This window comes from Ambystoma mexicanum, chromosome 4p (assembly GCF_040938575.1).
Source record: "Ambystoma mexicanum isolate Mex_15411 chromosome 4p, UKY_AmexF1_1, whole genome shotgun sequence".
Lineage (NCBI taxonomy): Eukaryota > Metazoa > Chordata > Amphibia > Caudata > Ambystomatidae > Ambystoma > Ambystoma mexicanum.
The window spans coordinates 706,099,507-706,120,273 of NC_090927.1; the positions used below are offsets into that span (position 1 = coordinate 706,099,507).

Below are 20,767 nucleotides of genomic sequence, written 5' to 3' on the forward strand. Positions count from 1 at the left end.
GGGTGGATTGAACTTTGGAAATGGTCACATGATATCCCCCATTCCCTTTTTGTAATGAACCTTCTGTCCAAACAGACTTTGCGGGTTACTGTCAACCTATTCCCTTTTCATCCTTTCCTAATGGCCATCGGAATTGCTATTTTTATACTGGGACGAAGAAGAGACCAACTAGGTGAACGCATACTAATTTGGCCGGGTTCAACAAATATCAGCCGCCTCTTGTACAGATAAATATCCGCTCAATACCAAAAGCAGAGGGAAATAACAGAGTTATGCACACTTCCATTCGTTGAAACTTCTATTAAAAACCACTTTGGTACTGAGATGAGGGAGAGCCTTGGAGTTCAGTTGTAATAGCCAGACATGTCCAGCTAATAGGTTTCACCATGGTCGGGCAATTACAGTTTAGGACTCGCACCTGCAGTCATTTGCCAAATCCCAGGTGTATAAAAATGGTGACCGCCCAGCCTAAGGAGAGCGACTGCCTGGAGAGGACGACGCGGCCTGGAGAAGCGGAGCGGGCTGCAGAGGCGCAGTCTTGAGAGAAGCCGTGCAGAACAGGAGTGAGAAAGATGCCAGGTCAGGCCGTGAGAGGGTTTGAGGCCCTGCTGTCCTCCCTGCCCCAGTGCTCACAGCAGGAGCTGTGAAGCACCCAAGCCTCCTGATCGCTGCAAGTCTCGGAGAGAGCAAGTGGGGCTCTCAGTAGCTTCCACTGGGGAAGAGCAGAGCTATGCTATGTGGCATTTTCAGATGGCCAGCGCTGCTCGTCGTGGCGCCCGCGAAAGGAGGAGCGAATCGAAGCCTGGAAGCTAAGCTGAGAAACCCGAAGGAGCAGCTACATACCACTTGTGAGTGAAAAGAAGAACACTAATACTCTCCCGTCCCTTTCTTCCATACTTGTGGGACATTCCCTCTTTACGGATGGGACCGTAGCCCTGCCTTCCTGAGCTCCGCACTGCCCTTCAGTCCTTTTCTCCACGTGGTCGGACACACTGGCATCACCGGGAATGTTCAGTTTTATTCCCTTTGTCCTTCCTTCCTGCTCTGGTTCCACAGTCGTCTTGTCCCACAGTCGTCTTGTCCTCAGTCTATGCGGCAGTGTCTGGGATTTGTGTCCTGTTCATCCTGCAAATGTCGTTTCGCGAGGGCGGGGTCCCCACTCTTTGACTGGAGTGTCTAGGCCCAGAACACTGTTGGGACTTGTGCTTTTACTGTCACTCTTTCCGTCTGTGCACTCTAGCGTCGTCTTGTCAGGTGGGAGGAGGTGTTTCAACGCGTTCCTCCACCACATTTGTAGCTCTTCATCGTCGGAAAAAAAGAGGCATCTGGTGAGTTCTTTTTAGGGCACCCCAGCCAGGGGACTCCTTCCTGGGCTCTTCCAGGATGGGGAGGGGCACAAGTAGCTCTTCTACCAGGGATATCCCTGAGGTGTCCCGCAAGGGACCTAATGGGCGCAACAGAGCTTCCTCCGAGGGTCCCTGCAGTGAGCCTGCCAAAACCAGATTTTCTTCCGAAGGGCCCAGTTCTTCTGTGGCTCTGGGTACCAGGGTTTGACCTGCGCTTTCCGCATCTAGAACTTTCCGCGCCGAGTCTCTGCTCGAGGCCCCTTTTGAGGGAGCTATACGTACCGGTGTTGAACCCGAGGGTCCCCTTCTTGGGGCTAAATCGAATACCGGCAGAATTGAGGGACCCTCTTTGAGGGTCCTGGTGATGAGGTACATTCCTCGGCCTTCCACGCTTACGGCCATGGTGTTATCAGTACTGTCGAGGGGGCAAAGAAGGCGGTCACGCCTCAATGGCCTTCAATTACTGGCTCTGCCGAGGTTCTTCCACTGGAGGCTAATTCTGGGACAGTCTCTTGGGTGTCCAGTAAACACCCTAGATCTGCCAGTACCGGCTCTGCCAAGGTTCCTTGCTTCAAGGCTAAAATGGCACACAAGGCACCTTACTCCTGTGAGGAGACTATTGCCTCACTTTCTCCTGTGACGCAGTTGACAAAATGGCTGCACATCCTCTGCGGACCACAGTGGCCATTTTGACTAACTCTTACACCAACGTTCATTACGGCTGCTGCTGGGGGGGCCTCCTTTTGGGGCAGAGCAGCCTTTTCCACGCTATGTAGATAACAAGAACCTGTTTCGCCTCCTGATGGATTGGTGTGCTCGGACACCGCTGCCGCATACAGTCTCGTTGCCTTCTTCATCCGCACCCCTGATATATGTGGACCCAATTGGTGGAGGTCCATCCTGGCAACCATCCTCATTGGTTTTTATGGGGGTATGCCCCTTTCTGAGCGGCCTCTGCCCACTCCAGCGCTTAGACATTCATCAGAGGATGCGTTTTTTGGAAGGTTTCTGACGCTTATTCGTTCTGATCCCATGAAAGCGTACTTTAAGGATTTATTTAGGGAAATGTATCCTAAATTGCCTGCACTGACCCCTGCTCTGGCAAGCCCTATGCAGGTACTGGTTGTACGCCTCTATCTCCACTGCCTCCACTTTCCCCTGTGGAAAAGACTCTGGTTGCTGTGTGAACCGTGCCTTCGTTTCCTGAGGCTCCACGTGCGGCGGATCAGACTTCTGCTCATGCTTCATTGGATGAGGATCATGTGGACCTTGACAGCGAGGACCCGCCCCGGTCTATTCGAGCCTTTCATGACAAAGTGCTAGATATGATGGCATTGCTAGACATCCCAATACCCGAGCCCCCAGCTCCACAAGAGCAGGTACTTTCTGGAGCCTTCACTTTGTCAACACAGGAATGCACCTGCCGGTTTCCTTCAGAAGAACGTTCTGTCCAAGGCCCGTAAGGTCTGGGGAAAACCCTAATTCCGGGCAACACCTAAATAAGAAAATTGACACTCGTTACAAGTGTCTGAAAACATATCTTTGTCTTCATGTCCACTCCCCTCATCGACGGTGGTGGCAGCAGCTATGCTTCAGCTGAAGCCGGCCTCTACATCCTCCACTGCGGCATCCTAGATCCTTTCCATGGAGGGTAAGCTTCTTGACGCCATTGGGGAAAAGTCTTTTCAATTCGGCTCTGCAGCTGTGTCTGGCTAATGCCAAGTTTATCCTGGCGGCTGCTAACGTCAAGCTAGGGAAGGAGCTTGCTGAGTTCTAGGAATGTAGTCCTCTTGATCGGCGCAAAGACTTTAAGGGCAGCTTATCTGATGGCAGAATTCTGGCACAGGATCTACTGGAGGCCGTGGCCCATCATGTAGACACTTCCGCTTGAGGTTTTATAGTCTGAGTAGACCTCTCCCGCAAGGCCTAACTAGGGGCTATATTTAAAACCGGCAAGATCGAGGGGCCTCCTCAGAGCTCTGGCTACAGGAGGGAGACTCTAAGCCTTCCTGCAAACAGTCTTGGGGGGGCAAAGAAGGAGGGCAAAGACCCGAAGTCTTCAAGTACCGGCTCTGCAGAGGTTCCCTCACCGAGGGCTAATTCTTCTGCAGAATGCAATGGAGCGCAAAAGCGCTCTAGTTCTGCCAGTACCGGCTTTGCTGGGGTTCCCTGTCACAAGGATAAAATGGATTTAAAAAAGCCCCTGAAACAAGTTCCTTCCTTTTTTAGGTTACCCTGGCCAAGGGGCTTTTCCCAGGGTCTTCTGGTTCCGGGAGGGGCCCAAGTGGCCCAGATAACACTGTTCTCCCTGAGGTGTCCCGAAAAGGATTTAACCTGTATTCCGGAGCGGAGTTTGCTTTACGACCCCCCCCCCCCCCACCCAACCCCCCGTCAAGGGGCTGTAAAGACTGGATATTTCATCTGAGGTTCTCTGTTGTGGTGCTATGGTTAAGCCCAACCTTTCTGGGGCTGTTTTGACCGGGGTTATTCCTGAGGTTTCCAAGTCTAGAACTAAACGTCCTGAGCCTAGTCTCGAGGTTTCCTGTACAGTGGCTAAAGGCGCCAGGGATATCCCTGAGGATCCCCTACTAGGGGCTATGTTTAAAACGGGCAGGATCGAGGAACCTCCTCCGAGGACTTTGGCTGCAGAGGAGGCGGGGAGCTGGGGGGGGGGGTGGTGACCCTAAGCCTTCCCACAAACAATCTTGTGGTTGAACCGATCCTGTTGAAGGGGCATAGGAGGGCAAAGGCCCTAAATCTTAAAGTACCGGCTCTGCTGAGGTTCCCTCACCAAGGGCTAATTCTTCTGCATAATCCAAAGGGGCTCAAAGTGCTCTAGATCTGCTAGTACCGGCTCTGTCGAGGTTCCCTGTCACAAGGATAAAAGGGATATAAAAAATAAATATAAAAGCCCCCGAGATCCCTGTGGTGACAATGGTCTCACTGATACCTGTGACGGTTCACCTTGGGCAGTGACAAAATGGCGGTTCAACCCACGTGGTCTGAGGCGGCCATTTTGATGCGCTTTTTCGTACACCGACGTTCTCAACGACTGGTGCAGATGGGCCTTTATTTTGGGCCGAACAGCATTTTCCACAGAATGTGGACAATAGGAATCCTTTCCACCCTCCAATGGATTGGCGTGCTCGGTTTCCGCTGCCACAGTCTGCGGCCTTGTGTGTCATCCTTGCAGCAGCAAATCTCAAGCTGTGGAAGGAGCTCCCGAATTTCAGGCATATATCCCTCAGCACAGGCTGTAAGATTTAGAAGAGGTCCTATCCAATGCCGGAGTTCTGGCTCAGGACCTGCTGCAGGCCACAGCCCATCATTTAGACACTTCTGCTTGGGGCCGTAAGGTTGGAGTAGACCTCTCCCTCCAAGCATGGTTGCATGCTGCGAAGTTCTCGCAGGAGGTTCAGGGTAACGTTTTTGATCTTCCCTTTGAAAGTGAAGAGCTGTTCCACTCCTCTACCAATGAGGAACTCAATAAAACAAAGGCAAGCACGCAAACTGCTAACTCTATATCGGTCTTTGCCAAACACCCAGCTAAAACGGCCTATACGCAGAGGTTGGGATCCAGACAAAAGTCCTTCTCAGGTTTCAGAGGGTCCATGAGTGCCCAGCACGCTGGGCTGGAGGCTTCTCTGGGGCACCTCTGCCAAGCAGCAAAGGCAAAGTGGCTGTTTTTTGTCTAGGTCATTAGCTCTTCTTCGGCAACATGTGGGCCTGCCCTCAATAAGTCATCCAAATTGTTTTCCATTGGTCACACAAGACTCCGGTGGGAGGACGTATATTGTCTGATCTGGAGGCGTGGCGGACCATCGCAGAAGATCAAATGGGAACTCAAACACTGGATTTTCCTTTGAGGTTCCCCATCTGGGGGCTAAGACTAAGCCCAACGCTTCTGGGGCTGCTTCAACTGGGGTGATTCCCGAGGCTTCTCAGTTTGGGATCAAACGTACAAAGTTTCCTGTCAAGTGACTAAAGTACCGGAGTAAAACCCTGAGTATCCCCAGGGGGCTCTTTCAAAGACCAGTGGCATTGAGGAGCTGCATTAGGAGCTCTGGTTACTGGGCGGCCCCCTAAGCTTTACCACAAAATAACTACATCTTGTGGTTGTACCAGTCCTGCTGAGGGGGCAAAGAAAGGGGGCAAAGGCCCTAAGTCTTCAAGCAGCGGCCCTGCTGAGGTTCCCTCATTGAGGGCTAATTCTTCTGCAGAACCCAAATGGGCTGAAAGCTACTTCAGGTCTGCTAGCACCGGCTCTGCTGAAGTTCCCTGTCAAAGAGCTAAAACAGACCCAAACGCCCCTATAATCCCTGTAGAGACAATAGCTTCACTAAAACCTGTGACGCAGATCACTTCAGGCAGTGACAAAATGGCAGTTGAACCCATGCGGTCTGAAGCGGCCTTTTTAACAAGCTCTTCTACAACAACGATGCTGAGGGTTTTACACGGTCTAGACATCAGATGTGCTCTGAAATTGTACCTTGACAAAACAAACATAGTTTTCCACAACTCCTTGTTACGTTTGGTTACCCAAAAGGGAAACCAGCCTCAAAGGCTCTCTCTCGTTGGATAACTTGATGTATTTCTGAGGCCTACAAAACTGAAGGCCTTCAGCCCCTAAAGGGCATTCATGCACATCTGGTCTGTGGCAAAGCGACTGCTGTTGCACTCCAAAAATACGCTCCTTGGGAGTCCATTGCCGAGACGGATACGCAGACCTCCCCATTGACTTTTTGCTGTCATTACTGTCTCGACCTGAGCTCCTGGGCTAATGCCCAATTCGGCCAGGCAGTTCTCAAGAATTTGTTCCAATAAGGGAAATTTCCATCCACCCGTAATACCTATGGTCAGTGCTTGGGTATCTCCCACAAGTATGGAGGAAAGGGGACGGGACGTAGGAGTATGACAGTTACTCACCGTAGTGACTTCCTTACTCTTAGTCCATAGTCCCCTTTCCTCCATAGGCCCGCTTGCTGTCCCCTCTAAAAAGTATCCTCTATTATTGCTAAATGGTCCTGCACCTGGTGATAGAAAAGGACTGAAGGGCGGTCTGCAGGCAGAGCTCAGGAAGGCGGGCTACGGTCACGTGCAGGTGTCCCGCGTAAAAATAAAATGCTTGATGCTTTTAAAAAGTGCTCCTGTCCCAAAGGACGGAATGTCCCACAAGTATGGAGGAAGGAGGACTATGGATTAGGAGTAAGGTAGTCACTTCGGTGAGTAACTTTGTCATAGCGGGGCGCTGTGGGGACTGGAAACGAGCATGTATGAATACTGATCGAGCTGGGAACTGTTATAAGTATTATGCAAGGCCAAAGCCAGTGTATTTGATTAACTAACGAGCTGCAAGCTATCACGTGTTTTTTGAAAGTTGTAACACGTAATATTGTATAACAAAGTGACAGACATTAAGAGTGTATGTATATGTATGATGAAAATCAAAGCAAGGTGGTATTAATGTGAATTACCACAAAATTAGATGTGTGAGCCACAAGTGATGACAATGCCTTGAAGCTATCATTAAGGATATGAAATAAGAGTAGAAGCCACAAGTGGTTGCTAAGTTCGTGCCAAGAGAGAGATGAAACTGAGTATTGGTTAAATATACAAGAATCCAAGGCGCTACAAGTTGACAGAAAAATGTGGGCAAGAGCCCAGAGGAATACAGAAAGCATAATGAAGGGCATGGGGGTATCGAATGCGTGACCTGTAATGGGTGGACTGTGTGGTCCAACAACTGTGCTTTGACAGAGTGACACCTACTTGGAAAAAGCTAAGGAAAGAAAATGTAGAAAAGTTTTATGTTTTGCAACAGTTGTTGAAGTAAGTGGTAAATGAAGAAACGGAGTAATCAATGTGAACTATTGAAAAACCTTGGTGACCAAATGTTTGAACTGGTATTGTTTTGAAACCTGGAAGAGTTGAACTCTTGAGGAAGCCCTGAGGCCTTGTTTTGAACTTGGGGAAGGGAGAGCGGAGCATAAGCCAAGAGCTGGAAGAAGCTTGAACACTATTACTTTTGCTGCTGACTTCTCTACACCTTGTATACAGTTGTTTGTGAGGGCAAGTATACGTTTTGGACACAGACTTTTGATTTTAAACTATCCTTAGTTTTCTTTAGGTAGGAAAACCCCACCTTAATATAGGGCAAGTTAGGCTTTAGTTGGATCTATGTGATCACTGCACCGCCCATAACTGCGACGGCCGAAATGCTGATGCCAGTTACGGTGTGGCGCAGTGATCATATAGATCACTGTGCCCACTTCCCCGGCCTGGTTTTCCCTTCCTACCTCCAACCCACCTTTCACGGCGGCACACGTGTGTGTGCTGCCTGCACCCTGCTATCCCTGCGGCATCAGCTCCTCCCCCTAACGTGGGTTAGAGCTGACGCCACAGGGTGCTTTTTTTTTTTCGTGTCCCCCGCTTACCAAAATGGTAAGTGGGGGACACCCCCGCAACCCCCACCCGCTCTGCTTGGGTGCAGTAAATGTTGCCCTCATTTTGTGCGCCCCCAAAGTCGCAGTAACTGCGGGGGCGCACAAATGAGGGCGACATTTTTTGTACAATTCCGCTTTAGTCCATCCTGACATTTTAAGAAAAATAAAAGCTTTAATTAGAAAGTTTAATCTTTTGTCTGTCTTACTTCATGATGCCTTCACAGTTTACAGATACATGAAAACTTGATGATACCCTTGAGTATGAATACAATCTTACTTGAAACAAACCCAGCCCAAGGAAAAATAGTCATATTGGTGTTCAACTAGGCACCTAGTTCTTCAAAATGTTTTCTTAAAACGCAAGGTGCGAGAAGAAATTTGGGCTTGTTACCAATACCCCATTACATTCCCTTAGTGTGAATCGCTGAAAACGTTCAAGACTGTTTTTTAATATGCTTCCAACTTTAGAAGTGATTGGTAGAAAAAGAGGATTTGACCATAGTGCATGTATTTGCAGGTTTTGTAAACCACCTGGATATGTAGAGATTAGGAACACCTATTACTAAACTGATAACTTGGGGTAACCGAGAAGGATCTGTTAACGTTAATTTGTATGTAGACCGCGATCCTTCTGAAATAAGGATTTTTTTTAACCCTTTTTTTTCAGGTGTTTCATTGTTTTTTAATATTATGTTGAATGTTTTGTAAGGATTTGTGTATGTTTTTTATGTTACACTTTCCTTTCATTTGGCATTTTATGTGTAAAACGGACAAAATGAAACGTACGCTTTCCTTTTATTGGCATTTATTTTGTGTAAAACCCTCACTGCTGCCCTGAGCAGAACCCTGCATCATTTTCAAAAGCTGCCAGCTGTTGCCCAGCAACACAAACACAGCATTAGCAGTCTTCATTCTCTCAATGGCTACTCTGACTTTCCGGGACTAATCACTCACTATCTTGGTCCATTGTGACATCACAACTGAACATTCCATCAGGTCTTCCCTGAACCAGCCAACCTGTGCTCCCAGCCCATTGTGAGGTCACAATCTGTACTAAGGACCATCCATACACTGAAGCCTAAAGACTCTGCAGTACAGATACACCTGGGCATTCTCTGAATCGGGTCCCACCCTGCCATGCAAGCAATTCTCAGAACACAATAAACAAATTAATACATTGAAGAGTGTTTTTCCTCTACTATTGGGAATAAGCTCTTCACACTTGATTACAACAATTTGTTTAACCTAGCAGGACAATATTTTCCAAGCCACAATAAAACACTGCAAGTGGAAGCTCTTAAGGTAGATTTTTTTGTAGAGACAGTTTAGCCAAAATGCTCTAATGGATGATATGGCCTTTGTAACACGCCTATACACAAGTGTTTCAAGGCGCGACAAGGCAATGAAGGGGGAACAGAGGGAGGACTGAGACAACGATCTTGCTAGGCCAAGTGAAATTGAGATTGCGCAAGTGCAGGGGAGGGGAGAGCGAAAAAGTGCCAGGGGAAAGGGGCGGGGCAGTGCTATATATGGGATCAAAACAATAACAAGTGCGGCCAGCATGTGGTAGGTGCAAGGGTAAGTGCAGACAGTAGGTGTCCAAAAGTGCAGGTAGGGGACTGTAGGGTTATAGATACAGATCCAAGTGCAAGGGTTGCTGGGAGGCACTGCGGATGTGCAACAAGAGGGTAGCCAGGTGACCAGTACAGTATCTGACAGGAAATCAGCAGGGGAGTGGAAGAGAGATGGCAGAAGCAAAGAGGAAGGTCTTGAGGTGCTTCCGTAACTGGAGATGGTTCTCCTCGAGTTTCAGAGAGGCAGAGAGACTGTTCCAGGGGGAGGCCCCAGCCAAAGAGAGATCTACCACCAACTCATTGCTTGGAGAAGCGACTGACCATGAGGGAGTTGGAGGAGCAGAGAGCTTGAGTAGGAAGGCATTTACGAAGAGAGAGTTTGAGGTATTGAGGACTCGGGCTCCAGGCCCCAGAACGTCTTGTGCACAATGTAGAGGGTCTTGAACGTAATCCTTGCAGCCACTGGGAGCCAATACAGAGATTTCAGTGCTGAAGATCCGATCCCTGGGCTTGAGATTAGAATCAAGGTTAGAGAGCAGGTCTTCACAGATGATCAGGAGAGCAGTTTCTGTGCTTCTGGCTGCTCTGAAGCCACACTGATGGTCTATTTGTTCCAATCAGAATAACTCCTGGCTAGTTATTTCGACAAACACGTATGAGGCTATAGACGAAAGAAGAGGTTGGAGGTTAGTGAGAAGAAATGGGAACTCTGAATGAGACATTCATTAATAAGAATCTGTGAGCGTTCTGGTAGATGGTGATTACTGATCCTAACAGTAGTAAAACTGCAAGACAGTATTTCAGATGGTGCAATGGTATAACCGTTTTTAGAATCTTTACGGAGAGGAAGAAGTCCTGGCGCCTTTCTGCACTTGTATGAACTGTGGAGCTATCCATGATGGCAGAATCATTACATCTACCAAGCTTGTTTTTACTATCGCAGAAATTACCCATGCATTAAGAGTTTCAGAAGTGAAACTAGGAACCCGATTTGGACTTTATTCCAGTAAATCTGTTTAAACGAGACCTGTCTGGAAATGTGGTACTTGGAGCGACACATCTTGTCCCACTTACAAGCTGGGCTTCAGAAAGGTATCTACACCATAGATCAAATGTTTCACTTGAATCTGCTTTTCCAGACGTTCGTCATCTTAAGTAGACACTCGTTATACCTAGACTTAATTGAATTCTTGGCACAATGCATATTTCAAATCTACAGCGTGCCAACTTGCAGGTTTAGTAGACCCAAAATCTCTACTGGATGCCTTTTTGGCACTTTACACTGAGGATTGGATCATGCAGTGGTTAGGTGGGGCATTGAGGGGTTGAAAGAACCAAACAATTTCCCGATTCTAATGGTGTTATACAGGTGTGTGGCCTTGCCCTTCTTTTTTTTCCCCCCTCTATATTTAAACAATGTACCAAATTTAATCGTAGAGCTTGAGGCCAATGGACCTAGGAAAAATGGTGGTTTTATTGAGGTTGCCCCATACGATCAAGTGCAGACAGACAAGTTGCCATATCACATTTCCATGGTCGGTTAAAAACAGAGGTGAACACTTAAGAAGAATAAACTTGAAAAAGGACTACGGATGGGTTTGAGGATTTATAATGCTGCAAATGGAGTGCTTCCACCCCAGCTGAAATGAAACTATTTTTTTTTGTTATAATTAATCTATTAAATAAAATGGATACCCCGTCACATTTTCTGTACCCGGTTGTGGGTGAATGCAGAGAAATTGTGGGACCACATGTCATTTAAAGCTGAACTTTAATGTTTTGCTAACCATGTTTATTTTGGACACTAATCAAGATTCAAATCTACTATTAGATCATGTAGTGCAGGATTTCACCACGGAACCTTCATTAGGAAAGCCTGCTTTGAATAAGTTTTCCAACTTATGCCCAACCTCTTTCACGGCGGCACACGTGTGTAGCCATGCAGGGGAGATATGTTCAATCTATACTGGAAGCTCTCCATTCTCAAGGGACGAAGCACGTAATCTGTTATGAAAGAGGGACTGCCACTGTCTCCGAGAAAGTAAGTGGTTTCATAGGGTTTGATTTCATTCAAGGAATCCTGAAACTAAGCTCTTTAAAATGTACAAAGGGACTTGACTTAGTCAAGAATTGTCTGTATGGTGTCAATAGTCTGTATGGTGTTCTGTTCGGCAATGTAGCGATTGAGCCGTTATCATTCATGTCTTGCATTAACTAAGGACGGACTACTAGATTATACAATGTATATTCCTAGTTGTCCTTGGAGAGGAATGTATAATTTGTGCACAATGTACATTTAAAAAAATGAATCGACTGACATTTACAACTTAAGTGTTAAACATTGCAAACAGCCTTTAAAACCTGAGCAGTACAAACCCAACTGTGCAAGGTAGTTCTTGCTATCACTTCTAAATATTATCTGTCAATCTCAATATTTACTGAAATCTATTTTTGTTTCAGCATTGACTAAAACTCAGGCGAAAAAAGATGGAGGTTTTTCACATAACTGGAGCTTTGAACAGTCTGAAGACAGTGAAGGGGATGCTGAAAGAGAGTAAGGGTTATTTTATTACTATATTTTGATGTCAATTGTGAAGTTAAATTAAATCTAATTTAAAAGTAGTTGGGTTTTTATTCACTTATGTGGACTGGTTAAAAAAAAGAGTTGCTCTTCAAAGGCATCTTAGCAGTTGTGCATTATGCATGTTTCCGTGTTCATTTTTTTAGCATAAGAAAGTTGTGCTGTGAATTCTATTCTATATTCCTCAAATGTTTCTAGCTTTGTTGGCCCTGCTTGTATCTTTGCCACACAAGCTGCATGCCCAGTCGATGCAAGAAATGAGTGCTCTCAAAAATGGGTGTATACAATTCCAAGATGGCCGCCGGACCGTGAGCACTTCAGATCCTCTGTGCAGACGGAAACGAAAGGGGAAAATCGTGGCTCTTAAAAGCTAACATCCGTACGAAATCAAGCATTTGGGAACACATCAGTATCCAGACTAAACCTGATGGTGTTGGGCTAACGGAATCGCCCAACGCACATCGAAGCCCAGTGCGCAGCAGGCCCCCGTGGCGATAAAGCGCACACCCAATGGAGGGTGGGGACCTGCCCGCTATCTGCCAGGGGCCACGGAGTGGGGGTGCAGAGAATCTGAGCCCATACAAGCTGCGACGCACAAACTAGGTGCCTCTTCCGCCCCCCACGACACGGCAATAACTGCCGGCGCAGGACCCAGGCACTAACGGAGGAACCCGGCTGTAGTGGGAAGATTGGCCAGACTTGAAACCCTCCCGCCCACCGGAGTGTGCAGCGGAACACTTCCGGAGGAGCGATACGGATATGGCTGGGATAGAGTGGGACATCATCGCTTGCCTCGATTGTGCTCACACGAACAAGGCGGCGTGGGAGCAGAGTGATCGGCGCACCAGCGCAGAGGGTAAGCACAGACAGCCCGAAAAGCCCCGGTTGTCAAGTAGAGAGGTAGCGAACATTGGAAGCGTTGTATGCCCCACAGCAAACACATAGCGGGGCGTGGCCAATACAACACACAGAAAAGAGGACGCATTTGAGGGCTAGTCACCTGCGGCAGCAAAATCAATATAGTGAGGCGGAATATCGGAAGGAGGAAGAGTCCCCAGCACCAGCTCAGGTAGAAACGGGCATTTGTAGAGTAGCGCGGAAGCGAACTTGGCCAGGGATCAGAAAGAGCGGGAAGATGCTGGCACTGCTGCGGTCCGGGCCACTCCGACAGACTGACGACCTCTGTTGGAGGCTGGAGCCGAGTCTGATCCTGCCGGAACACAGAGAAGCTTGAAGGCCGAGACACGCATATTCCGTGAAGGACCGTCCCCCCCCACCCCCCGCCAAAGCAGTACGGTAAGAGTGGGGAAGAACTAAAAGAGCTGGTAGGGGAGGTAAGGGAGACAGCCGGTGTCCCACGCAGGGGGCCCTTCAAGGAAGCGCAAACATCTCCGGCCTGAGGTCGAAAAGATCGACAAGGGGCTCCCATAGAAAGGGACGAGGATCTGGGGGGAATTGGCTGAAATCCAGAGGGGAGGCTCAAAGTGAGGCCCACCCTTCTTAGAAAATGGGAGCATGCAAAGGCGTTTGGGCATACTCGGTGGAGAAGGGACCGGAGGAAAGGTTTACCTCCCCCTCCGCCCCCCTCGTAAGTATATAGCATAGGCTCGGGAGCACAGAGCCGGACTGGAGGGCGGCTGATCTTTAGGGCACAAACAGCGGGTAACATATGTGCTGGCCGGCAGACACCCAGTCCCAAAGCAAGGAGGTGAACGAAGCCCTGATAGCCCAAACGGGGCTAGGGAAAAGAAAATACCACAAAACGCAACCCAAGGAGTGGCAGATCGCAGTAGTGAAACTACAACAGGCAATCAACAGCAGTTGTCACTAAAACCACAGCAAAAGTGGGCCGGCAACATCAGCAGCATACACTTCACACCACGGAACGATGCTAGCCGACATTGGCCAGAACGACCCAGATGCCGGGCACAAAATCTAAAACTGGTCCAGCAAGAGCAAGAACCCCAGCGAGAGCTCAGGAAGGACAAATGGAGAAGTGTTGGAGGCAGAGATGCCAAACACACGCTGAATCGCACCCTGAAAGCCCACAACAGAGACAAGACTGAGGGAGAAGAGTAACAACGCTGCTGAACAAGGCCCTTAATACAGACAATGTGTGAAGTGCCAGCCGCACTTGAATAGACCGCACAGCATGAGTAGATGCGTCTGCACGGAGGTAGGAGGTCACATATCTTGGAAGCAGAGTCAGGTAAAGAGTAATTCCTGGCAGTTTGAGAACTGGGGAAAACATTGAGGCCCAAAGCCCGTATTTGTCCAGCAGGGGGCTCTCCAAGTGCCCAGGCCACATATACTCCCAGAAATGGGGAAGTGGGTAGGGGTGGGAAATGGAACGAGAGAAGGGAGAGCGAAGGACCAAAAGACCACAAAGAAAGTTGAGCCAAAACTTCAAGGGGGGGGAGAAAGAGACAGCAAATAGAGCGAGGGGTGAGCCCTGTAGATAACCCTAACCCAGGGTACAATGGAGGAAGTGAACATGGTCTCGAATAATGTACAGGGGCTGAACTCCCCCACTAAACTAAGGGAGATCCTGGGCAGACTGGGGGCGATGCATGCAGCAATAGCAATCCTACAGGATACGCACCTCCTCCAGAAAGATGAAAAAAGGATGCGAAGCAGAACATACCCTCTCCAATATTTTGCCTCAAGCGGGACAAAATCAAAAGGGGTAGCATTCCTATTCAGTAGGCACCTAGGCTTCCACAAACAAATGATAAAGGATGAGGATGGTAGATACATGGGAGTAATGGGCACAATTAAAGTTCAAACATACACATTTATAGCGGTCTATGTACCCAATGAAAAACGAGACCAGTATATCCACAAATTGCTCCAGAAGGAGGGAGGGTGGTGTGAGGGCCAGGTGATTATGGGAGGGGACTTTAAATGTGTGATGGACACACAATTAGATAAAACACCCCCCCGCCCTCCCCACCCCCACTCCTCTGACTGCTGCGGATCAGAGGAATAGACAGGCCCTGGGAAACCCTTTTAGATATTTGGTGGTGGTTGAAACGTGGCAGTTTTTTCTAAGGGGAAAATCGAGAATACACACACTATTCAGCAGTGCATATGGGATATTCTAGAATAGACTTATTGGTCTCCTCCACATTAATCACCTACGTCAAGAAGATAGATATAGGAGTCCAATACCTCTCTGATCATGCCCCAGTTTCGATCTATATAGAGCTGAAAGGGACAGAACAGAGGCCCCCGACCACAGTGGAGGCTAAATGAAACGATCTTAAGGGATATCGCACTCAGGGCACACATGGAGGATCTCATTAAAAACTAGTTCCAGGAAAATCACGTTTAAGTCGACTGGAGGGTGGTATGGGATGCTGGGAAAGCAGTAGTAGGAGGGGAATTTATTGCACAAGCAACGCAATACTTCAGGGTAAAAGCCCTCATATCAGGTAAACTTGTGGTAGAAGTGGGAGAGGCCGAAAAACTCCATAAGTCTCGTCAGACGCCCAGAACCTGGCGGGAACTCAAGAAGGCTAGAGCCAAATTAGAAAACCACACTGAAGATAGAACCACCCAAGCACTACTGAACACTAAACAATCATATTACATACACAGGGGGAAGGCGAACACATTTTTAGTAGCCAAACTGCGTAAACAGAAGGCATGCAACATTATCTGGCTTAGAAATAACCGGGGGGGAACTGCAAACAGGGGACGAAGAGAAATTAGAAACAATGGTCCAATTCCATAAGAACCTGCAGACCGACGATAACCTGAACACAGCAGAACAGACATCTTATGTCGGCATTACAATTCCCACAGATCAAGGAACAGCACAGAACAATGTTAGGAGAACAAATTACAGCGCATGAGGTTAGCTAAGCGATGGCAGCCCTACCCAGACGGAAGGCACCGGGCCAGGTTGGTTTAGGAAATGGGTACTACCAAACATTCACACACATTTGCTAGCCCCCCCTCACCCGGCTTTTTAATGTAATCAGCGATAGGGGCTCAATCTCAAAGGACATGGGACACTCTGCCACATTATTACCCTTAAAACCAGGAAAGGACCCAGTAGAATGCACTAGCTAATGCCCCATAGCACTCCTCAATACGGACGCACAATTGTACGCAAAAATATTGGCAACAGTGCTGCCAGAGATAATACATGAGGATAAAGCAGGCTTTGTAAAGGGGAGGCCCACACAGGATAATGTTCGACGAGTGATTGACATCATCGATTGGGGTGTGAGAGGAAACCAAAAATTCTCGATTGCAGCGCTGGATGCCAAGTGAGCATTCGAGAGCATAGATTGGGAATACCCAAGACTGGTGCTGGAGGGGTTTGGTATTAGCAAATTACCAACACCCGTCCACGCAACCTATAGTGAATGGCTACACATCTGAAAGAATCAGTATTCGGAGAGGTACACGACAGGGATGCCCTCTTTCCCCGCTAATATTCGCTATGGCAATGGAGCCATTCGCAACTAGAATTCGGGAAGATCCACGTGTTAATGGGGTATGTAGCGGGGAGTCCCAAAATAAGATGGCACTATATGCAGATGATGTCATGATCTACATGGTAGAACACACACAGACACGCGCGCACACGCACACTTTGCAGTGACTTCAGAGTTTACAAAAAATTACTCAAAATCCAAAGCACTGAACATTACGGAGAAAAGAGAAGACCTAGCTCTCATGGAGGAACGCTACCCCCTAAAGTGGGAAAAGCAGTCCCTGGAGTATCTAGGGATCCAGATCACTAGAGAAGTGAAGAATTTACTCTAGGCAAACGTCACACCTCTATGGAAGCGCCTCCCGGAAGACTTGCAAAGATGGGATGTTCAGGAACTTTCATGGTTCGCAAGAATAGCGCCAACAAAAATGACCTTGCTTCCCATGTTACTGTATATAGTAAGCTCAATCCCAGTGGAGATACCTCCAAAGCTAATTAAGGAACTTCATAGGGCAGTGATCAAATTTATTTGGGGAAACAAGAGAGCATCCAAAGAAGGATCCTGATGCGACCAATGCTCCTCGGGGGGCTGGGAGACATAGGGAGGTATACATTAGCTGCCCAACTGACACGTATGTTGAAATGGGCAGGCCGGGAACCTCTTCTTGGATGGGGGAAAACAACAAACCGCAACAGAGATCCCACTAAAAGTGCAATATATCCTAAAGCCAAGCGCCCGTGAAAAGGGGGGCACTCTATTGGAAGCCACTAAGACGACCCTGCACAGCTGGGACAGAGGAATCCGGGGCAGTAAGGTAAGACAAGGACTGGGTCCGCTATCCCCCCTAGTGCATAACAGACTTCTCACCCGGACTTCATAAAACATTTTGGGTACGGTGGAAGGATGCAGACACACTGTCATTACAAGATATGTATCAGGAAGGAGCCCCACTATCATTTGAAGATTGCAAGAAGAGATTTTGCATTGGCAAAAACCACAGATTTAAATACATACAACTGCGCCACTGGATCTCACATCCACCAGTAAAGAAGGCCGGGCTAAGACCTCCAGTGGGCCTAGAATTAACAATGCATGAGGGGACACCCATGAAGGGGATAACCAGACTATATAAACTCCTGGAAAGGGTGCAAGCAGATGATGCCCTCCAATACATTTGGGATTGGGAGTTGGACATAGGGGAGGAGATCACACAGGAAGAATGGAGTCCAATCTGGATGAGGGCGCATAAGCTATCTAAATCCACAGCAATTAAAGAATCGGCGTACAAACTGTTACCGCTGGTACATGCCCCCAAATGGATTATACAAAATGATCCCCATGTATCCTCCGGAATGTTTGCGACAGTGTGGGGAAAGAGGAGACATGTTTCATATGTGGTGGTCGTGCCCGAAGATGATTGCGTATTGGAAAGAAATCTTGGGCCACATTAGAGACATAACGGGCTCTGACCTACCATGATCACCAAAAGTAATTATGCTAGGCGTAGTAGCGGAAAGGAAATATGCGGCCTCAGGGAATAGAGCTTCCCCCATAACCCACCTATTGACAGCAGTGAGAATGACAGTGGCCCAACGGTGGAAGATGGTGGAGGGCTCCACAGCACCGTGGTGGTGGGTCCAAGTGTGGGGAGTCATGGCAATGGAAAACATCTGTGCCACAAAATCTGGAAGGTATCTGAAATTTCTGGCTATATGGAACCCCCTCCAGGACTATGGGAGAAAGAGAGGCTCAATATTTTAAACCACGTATACTCGAACATTCATATCAAATGAGACCGAAGGGACTACAGCAGGTGGTTTGGCTCACAGAACTGAATTGGTCATGAACCATGGTCTTTTGGTAAAGACAACAACAAGGGAGGGTTGGTATGGTGGGAGAGGTTGGAGGGGGTCAGAAAAGAAAATAAGATGAGGGAAAGTTCAAGAAGACCATCACTGGAGATAATTCGAAAGCTTCCAGCACAGTGGACGGGGGTATAATGAGGGTAGCAATGTTTCATAATACATGTTGTAACTAATGACCGGTTATTGTTTCAGTAAAATTGAAAATAAAGTTGGTTTAAAAAAAAAAATGGGCATATATTCCCACCGCAAAAAAAATTCTTCCCAACTAAAAAAATTTGCTTCACCTGACACATAGGAGCCTGCTCCTTCTCTCCTAGATTCTACCTTCCATTAGGCTATGGATATGTTTGGATATGTTTGCATCAATGGTACCAGCAGAGTAGTGCCACAGAAGGCACCTCTTCTACTATGTACTGCCTGATCTGAATAGCATGTTCGAAGGCAAAAGGTATTTTTATTTTCTTTTTTATTTATTTACAAGTGTGTGTGTGTGTGTGTGTGTGTGTGTGTGTGTGTATATACTATATGCAAAGAAGAATGGATTACAAACAAGATTTTTTAATTTAAAATATTTTTACTTGCACGATAAATACTTTGTGGATTAGTGATCAGTGGTGAGATGTTGCATCAAAACTATTGTTGCACCTAATCCATGAATTTTATTGAGCACCACTTTGAAAACTAATGCTAGTTAAAGAATAGTTCATATTTAGTTTTCCTAGTATTTCTTCACATTTCATGGTTTTCCTTTGGATGCAGACTATATATCCCATTCATGGGATGTGGCTGCATTTCCTTGATGCAACCCAAATTCTGCATGTCTACTTTCTTAGTTATTTTCAGATGGCTCAAACAGTCGGCGCTGCAAAGAATTAATTGGAATCTTGCCGAAAGGTTGGCAGTTCATAAGATGAAGTTTTGACTTTTTTTAGTTTATCCCTGTCGCAGAGCACTTTGGTTAATAGGGATAGAGTACCCAGTCAGTACTGTTTTTTTTTTTTTTAATGACTAGTTACACAGGAATATTGCTTTTGGAGTACATTTTGATTCACTGCTTTGGATTGCAGTTAAGAAGCTACTTTCCTTCTATTGTTGGGCATATTGAGGCCACTATTTTGTCTTAACAGAAGGTATCCCTGAACATGATTGTTGGGTTCAGCCAGTCCTTTAATCCCCTCTGCTTCTTTCCCCACAGCTAAATCATCTCTTTATATCTGATGTTAAATGCTAACATTTAAGTGAAACTCTAGTGGTTTTAATATCCTAGAAAAACAATTGAGTGCATTTTCCTTTTTTCTTTTTTATCACTGATATAACAGCAGTTGGTGCTTCCCTCATTAGAGGGGTTGGCAACAATACTGGTGGTCGAACAAGTACTGATGTCCTTGCAGGCTTTCCCTGTACCTATTCCTTCCCATACTGTATTTGCAACTACCTCTGAGGCTGAGAACCTTTGTAACACATGGGGAGGGAGAAGAGACTGATTCAGGAGCTTGAGAACAGACTTGAGCTTACTTGGATGGAATTAGAAGAACTAAGGATAAGGCAGTGGGTATCACTTAACCGCCCTTGAGGAACAGGAATTTAAGATGAGGATACAGAAGGAGCTTACTAGTTTAAAACTTGAAGCCGAGATAGTCGGGTCCACTGGTTTCAGCAGTTCAAATGGTCTTAACAGTAATGGCTCTGGATCCTCTTTCCATCCTATGTGTCCCTAAGGATCTGGTGTGAAAGAGAATATATTGACTGGTTAACTACAGTTTAATGTGCCTGTCAAATAGTGTGACCCATGATATCCGGTTGATAGGCTTAGAAGTATACCCCCCCACCCCTCAAGAGAGACTGTAGGGCCATGACAGAATGGAGTGCTGCGAACGGGAATACATGTGGAACTGAACAAGTCTCTTCTAGGCCAGTTTGGGAAGACTTATGCCCAATACTTCAAGAGGTTTAAAGAGCACAAAAAGGACCATACTGATCATTTCTTGCACCTCCCCTTTTATTTACAATGTATATTGTAGCAGATAGAACACATGTGTTTGCATCAGTTATGATCTGGCAATTATAACACGCCTATACACAAGTTTTTCAAGTTCTATATCAATTTGTCTTAGCATATTTTGTTAGCATCTTTCTAACACGTGTCATTTTAGTTCACTTGTTATGAGCCTACATATGTTTCGAGCTTAGCTCTTAATCTGGGCCCTTACATCACTGGAATATTAGTATTGCCTTAATACAATTGTTTCTAATATGGTGAGTTAATAAAACAAAGTCCAATAACAATATGAAAACAGAAATTAAACACAATCAAACATGGATCATTTACACGGTAGACAAGGTAATACATGTTTGACTGTTTCGTTACTAGTGAATACAAGCCAAAGATGGATCATACGTTTAAAAATAATAACCACAATCAAAAAATCTGAGGGGAAAGAAGTGGAGGTTTTTAAACAAAAAATGCAAAATGATTTGTGTTCATTAGTCACTGCATAACCAGGTATTAA

The 20,767-nt window shown here is 46.8% G+C and overlaps 1 protein-coding gene across 4 annotated transcripts in view; it reads left to right on the forward strand.

Annotated features, from left to right (window-relative positions):
• The window catches only part of SENP6 (SUMO specific peptidase 6), a 2,017,494-nt gene that overhangs the window by 103,062 nt on the left and 1,893,665 nt on the right, over window positions 1-20,767 (forward strand). For all 4 annotated transcript variants that reach the window (XM_069606272.1, XM_069606273.1, XM_069606275.1 and 1 more), the window contains exon 2: window positions 11,824-11,917. In XM_069606272.1, coding sequence (XP_069462373.1) covers window positions 11,824-11,917 — 94 coding nt within the window. The remainder of the gene's footprint in view (window positions 1-11,823; window positions 11,918-20,767) is intronic.